We start from the raw sequence: 15,468 nt of genomic DNA, 5'->3' as shown, positions 1-15,468 counted from the left end.
TCCTGGGTGGAAATGCTCCTTTCCCATCACCATTGCCATTAGAAGAAGAAGAGTTGGTTTTTATGTGCCAACTTTCTCTAACACTTAAAGAAGAATCAGACCGGCTTACGATCACCTTCCCCTCCCCACAACAGACACCTTATGAGGCACGTGGGGCTGAGGCAGCTCTAAGAGAGCTGTGACTAGCCCCAGGTCACCCAGCTGGCTTCATGTGTAGGAGTGGGGAGTCAAACTCCGTTCTCCAGATTAGAGTCCACCACTCCAAACCACCACTCTTAACCACTACACCACACTGGCTTGGTATTAGCCTTGGTATGGGGAAAAGAGTTTCTCCCCGCCCCCGCCCCCCCAATACCAGGGCTAGAAACAGTTCAGGGATAATAGATTTATATCTGGGAAAAGGGCACTGGGAAACCGTTTGTTTTTTAAAACCCTGCTCCAGTGCCACAGCAACGCCCCAATCCTCCCTTTCAAAGAGCTGATTTTAAACAAAATTAAGTATGTTAGGAGATCTTAGGTTTCACCTGGCTGTGCCCTAAGAACCTTCCTGCAGTCAGCACTTTTGGACACAGGTATACAGTTGTGTGCTCTCACCGGCGTAGACCCGGCATAATGCAGCAGTTGTGTTTGTTGCCTAAAATCTGGAGTTGTCTTCAGAGATTCTTTTGCCTTCGAACCCATGCAGTGCAATCCTATGTCTTGAATCCCTTCCCGCCTAGGAAAAGAACAGCTTCACCCATCAATAATAATGTTCTTACTTGCAAAAAACTAATTCCTATTTCTCAAACACTTTCAGGGAGCTCTATGATGTAAGAGAAAACAGGACTCTGCAAGCAAAGGAAGCCGATTATCAAATAAATGGAGAAATTATCTGCAAAGATTGTGGACAGGTGAGTGTGTATTACGGGTTGGTTTGTTATGATTGTCTTTCTCTCCAGTACATCTTTCATAATAGTATATGATTGGCGTTTTCCTTAATTTTTTTGTTTTTGTTTTGCAGGCTTGGGGGACTATGATGGTGTACCGAGGCCTAGACCTGCCATGCTTAAAAATCGAAAATTTTGTGGTTGTATTCAAAGACAAGAAAACTGCTCCAAACCAGATCTTAAAAAAATGGAAAGAGCTGCCCATTAAGTTTCCAGATTTCGATTATGCAGAACACTGTGAATCTAGTGATGAAAATTAAGAAATCCAGAGGCAGCTGCAGTTGTTCCTTACAAACTAAGGGCAAATTCACATATGCACTTCTATGACTCAGCGACTGAAGTGTCAAATGATGGCATATGTGAATGACGAGAGCTCTTGTATTACCTCAGAACAGTCCTTTTGAATGGAAGCAGTTCGCACATAACAGCTGCAAGCCACTGAGTGAGAAATCGTCGGTGGCAGAAATATTGGATGATGAATATCGCTGTGTAGATCAGCACGGTATTTCTAAAGTCAGGGAGTCACCAAACGCATTCAAAGCATTGAATGAGATAGTTCTTTTAGGAAGATTGTCTCCCACCCACCCCTTGGGTGGGACAAGAAAAGACAAGCAATATTAGACCAAGGGAATATCATTTTTAAAAACTTAGTAAACAGCAGGAAGCATTAAGCTTATTTTGTTACTCAGTGTGTAGCTTTAAACCTTTTTTCAAATCCTTGCAAAGTTATGTTAAAAGAAAACAGCATTCCTGCTGTATCCATTTTCAGTCAGATTTACACACACACACACAAAGATGAAATATGTTTCTGCAGTCTGAATATACTGTGGTGCATTGTAATGTCACAGATATTTATGTAGTTCATCTAGGTGCATTTCTTACTGGATAGCTTGCAGTTCAACAAAAAAAATCAATTGTATCAATAAAAAAAGAGGAAAAATAGCCTTAGTTGACTTTTTTTTTTTTTTGCTTGTTTGGATAGTTCCTAAATGGAGAGGATGCATTCTCAAAAAATAAAACAGAAGTGTAGAGTTGATGAATGCTTGCTTTTGTCCTGCAATGGACCCCTGAGCCCTTCATTTCCCCGCCTGCAGCTCAGGCAGCTGGCTTCCGGTAGCAGCAGTGGTTCCTGCTCATCTCTCATGGGGTGCGGGCCACTCCTTGGTGACCTTGGGCTAGTCACACACACTCAGCCCCACCTACCTCACAGGGTGTCTGTTAGGGGGGGTGGAAGGGAAGGTGATTGTAAGCCAGTTTGATTCTCTCTTAAGTGGTAGAGAAATTAGGCATATAAAAATCAACTTCTTTCTTGCTTTGCCCCGGCAGCAGTGGAGTGGCAGAGGGATTCTGGGTGTAAACCAGAAGTGTAAACCGGGAGTGACGTGATCATGTTGGCGCAGCTGTGCACGCAATCTCTCCCTCACCTCTGCCCCAAAAACTTCCCACTGGAGGAGAGGGGGGATCTGGCAACCCTACCTCCATTGTGTTTTTGCAACTAACACTTCCTTAGTTTAGGCTGAGAGAGCAACACCCAGTAGCTTCCATGGCACAAGTGAGGATTTGAACCTGGGTCTCCCAGATCCTAGTCTGACACTCTAACCACTACACTATGCTGGGTCCCATTTTAGAGTGGTGGTTGATGAATGGGTTGATACTGCATCCATCCAGCAGCAAATGGGCCGTTGTTGCTTGTTGCCTTGCGAAGAGGATGATGAAGCAGAAAGTCAAGTCAGCAGAGGTGAGCATCTCCCTCATCTTGATTCCAGACTTGCAGCACCTTAGAGACCAGCAAGATTTTGGGGGGTATGAGCTTCCAAGAGTTAAAAGCTCCCCAAAAATCTCTTAAGGCGCTACTGGGCTGGAAATTACCTGTTCTAGTGCAGATGAACAGGGCTACCCTCTGAGACATACCTCACTGTAAATGAGCAAGTGAGCTCCCCCAGCCTAGGGTTGCCAGGTCCCTCTTCGCCACCAGCGGGAGGTTTTTGGGGCAGACCCTGAGGAGGGCAGGGTTTGGGGAGGGGAGGGACTTAAATGCCATAGAGTCCAATTGCCAAAACGGCCATTTTCTCCAGGTGAACTGATTTATCAGAAAACTCAGGAAAAACAGTCTCCCATAGGAAAGGTATTATTGCCATTTATTAAAGGAGTCACTGATAGGATGGAGAAACTTTTGAAAAAACATAACCTACAAACAGTGTTTAAACCCACCAAGAAAATACAACAAATGCTACGATCAGCAAAAGACAAAAGAGACCCCCTTACCTCTGCAGGAGTATATCGTATACCTTGCAGCTGTGGAGAAGTTTACATCGGGACCACAAAACGCAGCATACAAACAAGGATAAAAGAACATGAAAGATACTGCAGACTTGGCCAACCTGAGAAATCAGCAGTGGCTGAACATGGACTGACACAAACAGGACACAGGGTCTTATTCCAAGACACTGAAAGACTGGACAATTCTACCAACTATTTTGTCAGATTGCACAGAGAAGCCATTGAAATTCATAAACATCAGCACAACTTTAACAGAAAAGAAAAGAGTTTAAGAATGAACAAGGCTTGGCTTCCTGTCCTAAAAACCTCCAGACTAACAAAGACTATAGTCAACAATAGCCATGGAGATTAGCTTTGGACTTCACACATTAACAGATCACTTCAGGATACAATGGTTCCATGTTAACATACCACACCGTCATTAGCACATTATCTTGATACTTGCAGGACAATGATTAGCTCATTACTTTTGCAGGACAATGACTCAGCTCAAACCCAACCCCTTTCTGACTATATCTTCCTACACCCTTGACACTGAGAGACACTGTCCTTCAGTGTTACTCCTCTGAAGACGCCTGCCACAGTTGCTGGCGAAACGTCAGGAAAGAAAATTCCAAGACCACGGTTACACAGCCCGGATAACCTACAAGAACCAATGAACTGATTTATGTTGGCTGGAGATCAGTTGTAATAGCAGGAGATCTCCAGCTACTTTCCGGAGGTTGGCAACCTTACCCCAGCCACACCTAAGACAGCCATTGCCCCCCATGAGGTACTAAGGCCACATGACAGACAGAAATTCATTGTGAAGCTTTGCTTATTGCTATGTACCTGTGCTGAGTGAAAGCCACACATGTTAAATCCCTAACAGGCAGTTCTTAAAGGCACAGGAGTTGCTAGTTGCTACTTAAGCAAAAAAGGTGGCCCCTCTAGATGTGTTGTTCTCACTTGCACCTGCTAATGGTCTTACATCTAGATCTACCCAACCTAGGGATGCCAACCTCCAGGTAATTAAGCAAAGTGAAACAAGCGCTGATGGCAAAAACGAAACCAATTATATTAATTCAGAAAATCATCTCAAAGACACTACCTATCAGTAAAATACAATGTATAAATGCAAAATGAAAGTCCTCAGAAATGTGAACAGAGCCACATATAATTCCTAGCCTATGACTGGAATCCTGAGCCGAGTGATGTTGTAATCCTGGCAAAAGTCCACGCTCCCAGTGGATGCTTGCGAGGCGTGTCTTGCAAAGGCCCGGAGGTGTGTTCTGCAGCGGCTGGAAGAGCACAATCTTCAACTGGGAGCAAACAAGGTTCAGAGAAGGAAAGTGAAAATGCTAAATCCCAAGATGGGGACCCGGTGTAACACCTATTTCGCCATAGCTTTTTCCATGGGGAAAATTTTCTTTAGTGGCATAAGGTGAATGTCTATCTCACACTGCCAAAAGTACATGACTTGCAGCTCAAACAAATAGCTATTAGCTAAAGGACTTCCATCTAGATCTTCCCAAAAGGGTTGCCAACCTCCAGGTAATAGCTGGAGATCTCCTGCTATTACAACTGATCTCCAGCTGATAGAGATCAATGCACCTGGAGAAAATGGCCGCTTTGACAATTGGACACTGTGTCACTGAAACCCCTCCCCAGACCTCAGGCTCTGCCCTAAAACCCTCCCACCAGTGGTGAAGAGGGACCTGGCAACCCTATCCCAACCACAGTATCCTGCTGTTCAAGAAAATTGTGCGGTCCACAGCTGAGCAGTAGAGCACATGTTTTCAATGTTCCATGATCATCAGTCTCCTGAATCTGCTCCAGACCCATTTAATAGTCAGGTCCTGGGCTAGGTGGTCTGATCCAATATAAGGTGGCTGCTTCCGACGGCTCTGCCTCTGCTGCAATTTTTTTGTTACTAAGTAAAGAAAATGGTTTCTTCAAAAGAGCAAGCAGCTGAAGTTGGGCTTTCCTAACTCTGGCAGGCCTTCTGCAAAAGCTATAAACTGGGTGTCACAATCTTACTGACATCTGAATGGTCTGATACGGTTCCAGTGATGAAGTACTAATCAGCTGTGAATGCCGTTAAATGGGTATTTGGTAGGTGTTCCCGAATCAGCTCTGCTTTTGTTGGTTTTCTGAGCGCAGTATTTTGGTGCATTGAACAGGACATAGAACTCTTGCAGCTGCAGAAAGTGTGTGTGTGTGTGTGTGTGTGTGTGTGGCATGGGGGACCAGGCTCAGATAACCAAATGAAATCAGTGTCATTGGTTAAGGGGCCAGCAAAAAGAAACATGCTATATTTAGTTCTCTTGCTGAAATGAAAAAGCGCAACCCTCCTCTAAAAAGTTTGCAGAATGTGAGGTGCTCACACATCTTTCCGTCTAGACATTAGGAATTATTTTCTAACCGTCAGCAGTTCCTCAGTGGAACAGGCTTCCTTGGGAGGTAAGCTCTCCTTCCCTGGAGATTTTTAAGAAGAGGCTAGATGGCCATCAGTCAGCAATGCTGATTCTATGACCTTAGGTAGATCATGAGAGGGAGGGCACCTTGGCCATCTTCTGTGCATGAAGTATGGGTCACTGGGGGTGTGTGGGGGGGAGGTAGTATGGAATTTCCTGCATTGTGCAGGGGGTTGGACTAGATGACCCTGGTGATCCCTTCCAATTCTATGATTCTCCTACCTCTTTCATACATTGAAAAGGATTTGGTCCTCAGAGGAAGTCTTTGTGGTACAATCCTAAACATCCAAAGTTACACCCTTCTAAATCCATCGAAGTCTGAGGGCTTAGCAGGGTATAACTCTGTGTAAGTTAGCAGGGTAACTGTACAATTGACCAGAGACGAGCCCTTTAGTATAGGCTTTTTCTAGGTCATGCTTTGCCTAAGCTCTGCGTTTTCTGCCAGCGAGTGGAGTTATCAGATTACTGGCAGTGGTTGCCAAAGCCATTATGGAAAATACTAGCTGTAATATTTGAGAGCCGTGACAATACTGAGCAGGGCAGGGTGTCCACACTCAGCTTCTGAGCTGCTAGGTATTCCTGACAACCTTAATTCTGTGCACCGTGACAGTATCATCCATCATTATTCAGCATGGATGCTCACAGCAATTACAGCTGGTACCTTTTATAACTATTGCCAATAACAAGCAATAGTATGTATACATCGTGCACTTCTTGCACTGTATGAAATCAGTTCGTGCGTGCTATCATCCTTGTCACTTCAGGTTGGATCCAGCCAACTTGTTTTGTTCAGTCTCATCCAATTCGCATTATTACAGCCCCTGTCCCCTGTGGCTTTTGTCCAGGTAGATCCCATGATCCTCAGCATGGCCTTTTTGGTGGTCAAAAGGGGGATTCCGCCTCTCTTTTTCACCAGGGAAAAGACTGGCTGGATCTAATCCTTCATCACCCAAAGTAGAGTACTGTGAAGGGACTGTACTGACGGGAGAGGGCACCTAGGAGTGCCAACGGTGAGGATCACTTCCCCATTACAGAGGTTGACCAGGGCATCAATAGGCCTGCTGGGCAAGTCAACAGGAAAAAGCTGCTAAGAAACCAATTGTGTCCAACAGTTATTAAGGGTGAAACTTTTACATCAAGATCCCATTGCATTTAATGAAGTGCCCATATTTTGAATAGTAGCTGCAGAACTATTGCAGGGGATTGCTTCTTTGCCTTCAGTGTCCTGTCATTTTCTTTTGAAAGTATACTTAGCAAGAGTACTCTTGTTTAAATCTCTGAGATTTACATTCCTGTGTAGTAGTTGTAGTAGTAGTAGTAGTAGTAGTAGTAGGAGAAGCAGAAGAAGAAGAGTTGGTTTTTATATGCCAACTTTCTCTACCACTTAAGGAACAATCAAACCAGCTTACAATCACCTTCCCTTCTTCTACCCACAACAGACACCCTGTGAAGTATGTGGGGCTGAGAGAGCTCTAAGAGAACTGTGACTAGCCAAGGTCACCCAGCTGGCTTAATGTGGAGGAATGGGGAAACCAACCCAGTTCACCAGATTAGTGTCCACCGCTATTGTTGCCAATGTCTAGGTACTAGCTGGAGATCTCCTGCTATTACAAGTGATTTCCAAGTGATAGAGATCAGTTCACTTGGAGAAAATGGCCGCTTTGGAAATTGGACTCTATGGCATTGAAGTCCCTCCCTTCCCCAAACTCCGCCCTCTTCAGGCTCTGCCCCAAAAACCTCCCTCCGGTGGCGAAGAGGGACCTGGCAACCCTATCCGTCGCTCATGTGGAGGAGTGGGGAATCAAATCCGGTTCTCCCAAGTTTTCATAAATGGAGTGAGTTTGCGAAGATCATTTTCAACAGCGCCCCCAACCTGCTGCTAAACATTTGGTGGCCTTCCATAATAATACTCCTTGTATCACAGCAGAGGGAATGGAAATGGAAGCAAAAGTCAACAGAAAAAGTAGCCTGGAGGATTTTTCTTTTGCTGCTGTAAATAAGATTTTTAACTTCACGTGATTCCAAAACACACAGTAAAATGCTTTTCTCAGTCACACATCCCGTTTGGTGTTGAGTCATATAACCCACAGACCCGACATGTAATCAGATTTGGGTCACGATTTACATGAACGGGGAAACGATACAGCCCTCTGCAGCCACCCACAGTTCACTTCAGGTCTGAGAACGCCCTCAAAAATCTGTTTCCAATTTTATGGAAAACCCTTTGAAATTTGGCACGGTATAGAAAAGTACAGAAGAAAAAAGTCTGCCTGAGAATTTGGCCTCCGTCGGAGAAAGCTGACTCTGCTTTTGCAAACGGTTTTCGGAAATCCAATGTCCAACATCCAGACGAGCGAGGGAGAGCGAGAAATCTTTTAGAACACATCCGGAAGAATGAAGGTCTGTAAGAAAAACCCCTAAAATCTAATTTTCAGCTTTTAAAAAAGGGCTGCATCTGCTGTGAGGAAATATCTGAGGCAGACACATGTTTTTCATAGCAAAAAGGAACAAGAATTATTCCTCTCATACTTCCAAGGAGAACTTCTGCTGTTAGCATGCTTAGTTCAGATGGCTGCTAAAATCTTATTGTCTTGGGAGGAGGGAGGGAATAAGCTGCAGCAAAAACCATAAAGCTTTGTGCTTTAAGGAAAGACATAAATTGTAACTGGTTTCTATCCTGCAGACCCGGATGAAAATCGTTGTCGGAGCCGTCTCATGCCTTTTGCTGGCTTTGCTCATTATGTGCATTGTATTATTTCCTTCAGGAGGTAAGATGACGCTGGAAAGCCTCAAAACACGTAATCCGACGCCCGGTAAGGCTGATTCCAGTGGCCTTCTTTTCCATTGGGTTTAACATGCATAGAATTTGGAAAGAGATTGATATCTGCTGGTATTTTTTTAAGCTAATGGTTGATTTAAAGTTCTTGGTGTTTTTTGTTTCAAGTTGTTTGCCTTGTTGGCATTGCTAAGCATTTGATAAGATGTAGGGCCATTGGGGTGACATTATCCAGATGCCAGCACGTGTCAATGCAAAGAGTCCTTTCAGGTGAAAAGTGTACCTGCGTTAAAAGGTAATGTACTTTGACAAGGCTACAATCCATTTTTCGAACAGCCATCTACGTGTTTATGTTTGCTTCGGAATTGATGACCTTCACGGTATGTACTCAGGTGCTGTCGGTTGTTGCGTTTTGGGTCCAAAGTATGTTCATCATTCTTAGGGTTATTGCTGTTACCTTTATATATTATCCTGGGTACGTGCAATAGGCAGGCAGTTGCTTCTTCCAGGACTTTCTTGTGTGACACCTTCCTGTTTTGCACAAAAACCAGTTTTGATCATTCAACATATATTTATAGATTGGCTTGAATCCACTGGAGCATTTCCTCGGATGAAAGGGATTTTCTCCCCGCAAAGTGCAATTTTCTTGCCCCCTCCGCTGTAGCCCCAGTTGCCTCCTGAAGTTTGCTTCTAGGGCAACTGGACTCTAGGGCATTGAAGTCCCTCCCCTCCCCAAACCCTGCCCTCCTCAGGCTCCACCCAAAAAACCTCCCACCAATGGCGAAGAGGGACCTGGCAACCCTATATATCAACCCAGCGGGATAATGCAAGGTGGTCTTCCCAAGGCATCTGAGAGTTTCACCCTTTCTAGCTCTGCGGCTGCATTTTTAAACAGCCCAGCCCTCCCCTTCAACAACAACAGAAAAGACAAGCAAATCTGTGCAGGTTTAGAACTAAATTAGACATTATAGCATCCACAGCTCAGACCTGGGGATGCTGGTACCATTTTAGAGATGAATTCAGCCCTTTAAAAATTCTGCGAGGGCCTGATCCTGATTGGGCCCCCAGCATAGCAGGACCAGGCAATCTTGTTCCCCCAGTACGGAAACAGCCAAGGGGGGCTGTTTTGGAGGGGGGGAGGGAGACCACCTCGTTGCACCACACGTGGGTATAGGGTCCTTGCAGCATCTTTAAGTGGCTGAATTCATCTACAGGTCAGACCCGTGGATGCCGTAACATCTAGTTTAGCCCTTACTGGGACCCCTATTAAAGCCGGGGAGGAGAGGGAGGATCCAGCTCTGCTCTTCCCTCTCTCTTTCACTCACACACACACCCTCCCTCCTGTCTCACCTGCAAAGTCCCTTGGATTGAAATTCAGTGTTCTAGTAGCCAGGATCCTGCCTCTCCCCCACCTTTGTCATTCTGGTGGGTCCCTAGTCCCCCAGAAAATTAGGAGCCATGTTTGTGTGTGAATGAAAGAGACAAACAAGCATAGAGACAAGGGTCCCCCCCCCCACACACACACATTTGGCAACTAACCCCCCTTTGTCTGATCAGCTGAGAGCTGTTCTTTGGCAGTCAGCACATTAAAAGTAAAAGAGGACCCTTAATAGCTACTGTCAGGCATGACCCCTACCCAAATTCCCCTCATATTGTGGACATCTGCTACAATGGTCTTTCAATATGTTGTAAGGTTTGGGGGAAACCCGTGTAGTTAAGAAGCTGGAGCTATCCATGTGGAAATATGTTGTAAGGTTATAAGGTTGGGGGGGGAAACCAACGTAATTAAGAAGCCGGAGCAATCCATGTGGAAATGCCCTAACTTTCCAAATGTAATGATCAGGGAAGTAGCAAAAATATCAGTAAAAGAAGAGTTGGCCTCCAAACAATAATTTCCAGTCTCCAACAGAGCTAGCCTAAGACAAACCGAGGTTGGCAGGAGAGGATTTCCTGTCCTCTTAAAGACCACCCAAGAAGGGTGAAAAGAGCTTTCTTGGGGAAGGGTGTTTCATTATCTTGGTGCCACCACCCCAAAGGCTCTGCTATGACTTGCCACCTGGGGGAAGATCCAGCGGCTGTGGCACATAAAATGAAGACTCATCATCAGATGACTCCAGTATGGTAGGAGCACGCTGCAGAAGGCAGTCCATTAACGGGGCATGAATTGTAGTGGAAGGTTTTATCCTCCATATTGAGGCTCTGAATTAGAAACTGTCATATTGTCTTCAAGGGAAATGAGCTTTTTGACAACCCTTTTATTTTCAAAGCTTATCGTCAACTCAATATTTGCTTTGATAGTGATCGTTATCTGGATTGCCCTTCTGTCTTTTTTGTCTTGACAGCTTTCTTCTCCATTAGTACTGGCGAGGAGCAGTGTCAACTGTAAAACTGACCTGTGTGTTCTAGAGTAAATAATAGATACTTAACAGAAAAATACCAAGTGCTGCCATTAAAAATATGTACCCATTAAAGTAAACAGAAGTGAATATTTGACCTTAGGGGTAGCTGGAGTCCCAAATGTCCTTGTAATAGAGATGAGAGTCAAGAATGTGGTTCAGACATCTGGAAAAGAAAAGCCCACAAGTTAAGCTCCCCAAAATTGATCAGCTTAAGATTCAGGACAGGAAGTGGGGGGGGGGGAAACCTACTTTTGAAAACAAAATGTGCAATTAATTTTAGGGATTTTCTGCTAGATGTGATGGTGCTGTGGGCTCAGATAATTTAAAAGGGGATTTTTCAGATCAATGGCAAATAAGTCTGCCAACAATTATTAGCTGTGTTAACTAAATGGAACCTCCAGAGTCAGAGGCAGTATAGCTCTGAATACTGGTTTACTGGGGTCATTTGACAGTAGAAAGCTGTTGCCTTCATGCACTGCTTGTCAGTTTCCTGGAAGCATTCGGGTGGCTGTGTGTGTGTGACGCGCTGTCAAATCGTTTCCAATTTATGGCAACCCTATGAATTAATGACCTCCACAACGTCCTACCATTAACAGCTTTGCTCAGGTCTTGCATCCTGAGGGCCGTGGCTTCCTTGATTGGGTCAATCCATCTCAGGTTTGGGTCTTCCTCTTTCCTACTGCCTTCAGTTTTTCCTAGCATTTTTCCAGTGAGACTTGTCTTCTAATGATGTGTACAATAGCCTCAGTTTAGTCATTTTAGTTTCTAGAGAGAATTCAGGCTTGGTTTTATCTAGAACCCGCTTAATTGGGTTTTGTTTTTAGTGGTCCATGGTATCCATAGAACACTCCTCCAACACCCCATTTCAAATTAATCAATTTTCTTCCTGTCAGCCTTCTCCATTTTCTAGCTTTCACATCCATGCAGAGTAGTGTGTTGATCTAGCAGGGCTTTCAAGATCTAGCAATTAGTGTTAAAGTCTTAGGTACCTCTGTTTAGCAAGGACAGTCTACTTGTTGAGGAAGAATGTAGCATGCATATCCCCTTCTTGAATAGACACTGAGCACACTCAAGGGTGCCGTGAATACAGCTCCCGTACTGGATTGTTAGTCCCAAAGGTCCCCCTTCACCACCAGCGGGAGGTTTGGAGGTGGAGCCTGAGGAGGGTGTGGTTTGGGGAAGGGAGGGACTTAGAGTCCAATTGCCAAAGCGGCCATTTTCTCCAGGTGAACTGATCTCTATCGACTGGAGATCAGTTGTAATAGCAGGAGATCTCCAGCTAGTACCCGGAGGTTGACAATCCTAGACATGACTGAGGTTTATAAAATTATGCATGGTGTTTAGAAAGTGGACAGAAAGAACTTTGGCTTCCTCTTTCATAATGCTAGAACTGGGGTCATTCCAATAATTTTTGGGCTGGCATGGGAAACAAGGATACTGCTAGGCTTGATGGATCTTTGGTCTTGCAGAGCTCTTTTTATATTTTATGAAGGTGAACATAGAGGCACATCTTCATGCACAGTTGTACATCACAGCCAAAGGGAGTAGTTCTTCACATGCAACATAACCTGCCACAAGAACTTGCTGCGGTGTTCACTAGTGTGAGTGGTTTGGAAAGGGAGTTAGATAGAGTCACAGAGAAGACATCTGACAAGGATTTTGAACCAATGGAACCACCGTATTCAGAGGCAGTAAGCCATTTAATGCCAGTGATTGGCAGCAACAGTGAGACAGTGCTATTTGCTGTTAATTAATTAATTTCATTTATACCCTGCCTTTCTCCTCTGTGGGCACCTTGTTCTCCTCTCCTCCCTTTTATCCTCACAACAATCCTTTGAAGAAAGTTAGACAGAGGGTGTGTGGCTGGCCCAAGGTCACCCAGCAAGCTTCCATAACAGAGTGGAGATTTGAACCTGGGTCTCCCAGATCATAATCTATAACCATTGGACCACAGTGGTTCCCTCGTGAGCTTTGTGGAGGGACAGCTAGCTAGCCACCATGGGGGGCAAGGTGCTGGGCTCGACGCTTTGATCCTGAAGGCTCTTTTCATAATGTTTATGTTGGTGAACATGGGTGGACCTCCCAGCCTGCACACAAACTACTGAGAATATTTTTGGTTTTTTTAATTTTACATTTCATTGTAAATCATTTTCATTTATCCGTTTAAAATGTTTATATGCCCATTTTCCTCTTAGCATCTCAGAACCCAAGGCGGGTTTGAAACATAAGGGGTTATGTCTCAAAGGATTCTCTGGGCATTAGGACCATTAAAAACATAAGGGGTATGAAGGAGTGACTTTCATAATTTATCATAACTTGTTCTTTTAGTGTTCATTGGGCCACTGAGTTCATTATAATCCTTGTGGTAAAAGTGTGACTCGGTGACCTTGTGACTGTGAAAGAAGACTGATTCACATGGCTTTTTTAAGGGGGTGTGATGTGGGTGAGTGACGGAAATGTGTATTTTCCTCCACTAGTAAATTCCTGTGTCTGGCTAATTTATTTTCTAATGAGTATCCTACAATTCCTGATAGGTAACACAAAACAATGATCAATCTTTCCAGACTGTTTTGATAACCCAAAGCAGATATCAGCCTGGCTGGGCTCTAGTTGAAATGTCCTCATATTTTTATTGGTTTATGTTACTTAGTTGGCTTGAGCTTTCCCAGAACTATGTTCTGATGAGTCAACTAAGAAAAAAAAACCTTACAAGATTACAAGAAAAAATTCCAGTCTTGAACATGGCCAAACTAAAAACCTAGGTACCTATGTATTTGTAAGATTTTAATGCAAATGTGTACACAATCATTGGCAGGAAAGTCGAATTTCTAGCCAGGCAATTACATTTATTTATTTTATTGCATTTCTACCCTGCTCCCCCCAACCAAGAGGTTGGGCTCAGAGCAGCTAAGTTTAGTTTTTAAATCAGTTTAGTTTTTAAATCAGGCTAATAATAAATAAATAATAAGTAAATGCAGAGGAAGGCACTGGTAAACCACCTCTGTTAGTCTCTTGCCATGAAAACCCCAGAAGGGGTCGCCATAAGTCGGCTGCGACTTGATGGCATTTTACACACAAACACAATAATAAATTAGCAACTGCAAAAGGAAATAGTAAACATTAAACTGAAGATTGTGCAAGTTTTGGCTTGGATCCCACAAACTGCCAGCAGAAAGCAATGGTGGTCTGGGATCTACCCTCCCCTCCCTCCAGAGCCATTTTTGGTTGCACAAAAATTTATTCCCACTCATAGAAGAGACTGGAAGGAGTGGTTTCTCCCCCTTCCTTCGCTCTACTGCAGGCACCTAATTGGTGAGGATATTTGTACACTCAAGTTCCTTGACACTGGGTATAAACTTTTCCAAGATTGGAAATGGCTCCAGGACTTTGTCAGATGCATGAAGTGTTTTGATGATCATAGGGGTGCCATCCTTCAAGTGGGACCTGGAGATCTCCTGGAATTATAACTGATCTCCAGGTGACAGAGATCAGTTCCCAAGGAAAAATGGCTGCTTTGGAGGATGGACTCTATGGCATTATACCCTGCTGATCTCCCTCCCTTCCCCAAACCCAACCCTCCCCAGGCTCCACCCCCAAAATCTCCAGGAATTTCTCCACTGGCAACCGTAGATCCTAGACTGATCTTTGGGAATCTCTGAAAATAGATTCCCATTTCCCACTTTGGGGGCATATGGCAAGGTTTGCTGAGATTTGGTGACTGTTAACATTCCCTGACTTATCTCTGAGTTTGGCCATTAAAAAAAAATTACTTTTGGAAGGTCAATATCCACACATGAACACTGACTGACCAAACATGAGCGTTCATTGTAACACACCCACCTGTTCTAAAAATACATACATTTTGGAAAATACATGGAATAGTCATATTAAGGAAAATCGTGTTAAGTGTTTTATATCTCTGGATTCTGCATTGGAACAGCCTATCAGTGTATGGTACAATCGGAAAGTGCTTACTACAGTATATTGCTCTGGTAATTCATTCCAAGGACATTTTTATGATGGGTGATGGTGAACCCATTTAAATACACACAAAACTGCCTTATACTGAATCTGACCATTGGTCCATGGAGGTCTGCATTGTCTACCCGGACTGGCAGCAGCTCTCCGGGGTCTCAGGCAGAAATCTTTCACATCACCTACCGCCTGGTCCTTTTAACTGGAGATGCCTGGGATTGAACCTGGGACCTTCTTCATGCCAGTGATGCTATATCATTTGATGTTTTTATGTGTGGATATTCAAAGAGTTTTTTTAAATTAGTGTTGTTAACCACCTTGGGGTCCTAGCATACAAATTACTTAAATGCCATATGGAATAGAGAGCTCCCAGTGATCTATCAAAATAGCAACTGGCATCCTTGATCTTCACAAAAATCAAATACCCACTAGAAGAAGAAGAAGAGTCGGTTTTATATGCCGACTTTCTCTACCACTTAAGGAAGGATCAAACCGGCTTACAATCATCTTCCCCTTCCCCTCCCCACCCTATGTGGTAGGTGGAGCTGAGAGAGCTCTAAGAGAGCTGTGACTAGCTCAAGGTCACCCAGCTGGTTTCATGTGTAGGAGTGCCATCCTTCAAGTGAAACCCAGTTCACCAGATTAGCCTTCGCCGC

The 15,468-nt window shown here is 44.1% G+C and overlaps 2 protein-coding genes across 2 annotated transcripts in view; both read left to right on the top strand.

Moving 5' to 3' along the window:
* IFIH1 (interferon induced with helicase C domain 1) overlaps nt 1–1,186 on the top strand; it is a 41,132-nt gene extending 39,946 nt beyond the window's left edge. The window contains exons 15-16 of the mRNA XM_056861280.1: nt 797–890; nt 1,001–1,186. Coding sequence (XP_056717258.1) covers nt 797–890; nt 1,001–1,186 — 280 coding nt within the window. The remainder of the gene's footprint in view (nt 1–796; nt 891–1,000) is intronic.
* A 7,249-nt stretch (nt 1,187–8,435) lies between these two features.
* FAP (fibroblast activation protein alpha) overlaps nt 8,436–15,468 on the top strand; it is a 64,013-nt gene continuing 56,980 nt past the window's right edge. Inside the window, exons 1-2 of the mRNA XM_056861179.1 lie at nt 8,436–8,475; nt 8,775–8,861. Coding sequence (XP_056717157.1) covers nt 8,436–8,475; nt 8,775–8,861 — 127 coding nt within the window. The remainder of the gene's footprint in view (nt 8,476–8,774; nt 8,862–15,468) is intronic.

This window comes from Euleptes europaea, chromosome 15 (genome assembly GCF_029931775.1).
Source record: "Euleptes europaea isolate rEulEur1 chromosome 15, rEulEur1.hap1, whole genome shotgun sequence".
NCBI classification, from domain to species: Eukaryota; Metazoa; Chordata; class Lepidosauria; order Squamata; family Sphaerodactylidae; genus Euleptes; species Euleptes europaea.
Note: the sequence above shows the minus strand (reverse complement) of the source record. Positions and strands in the feature narration are given on the sequence as shown.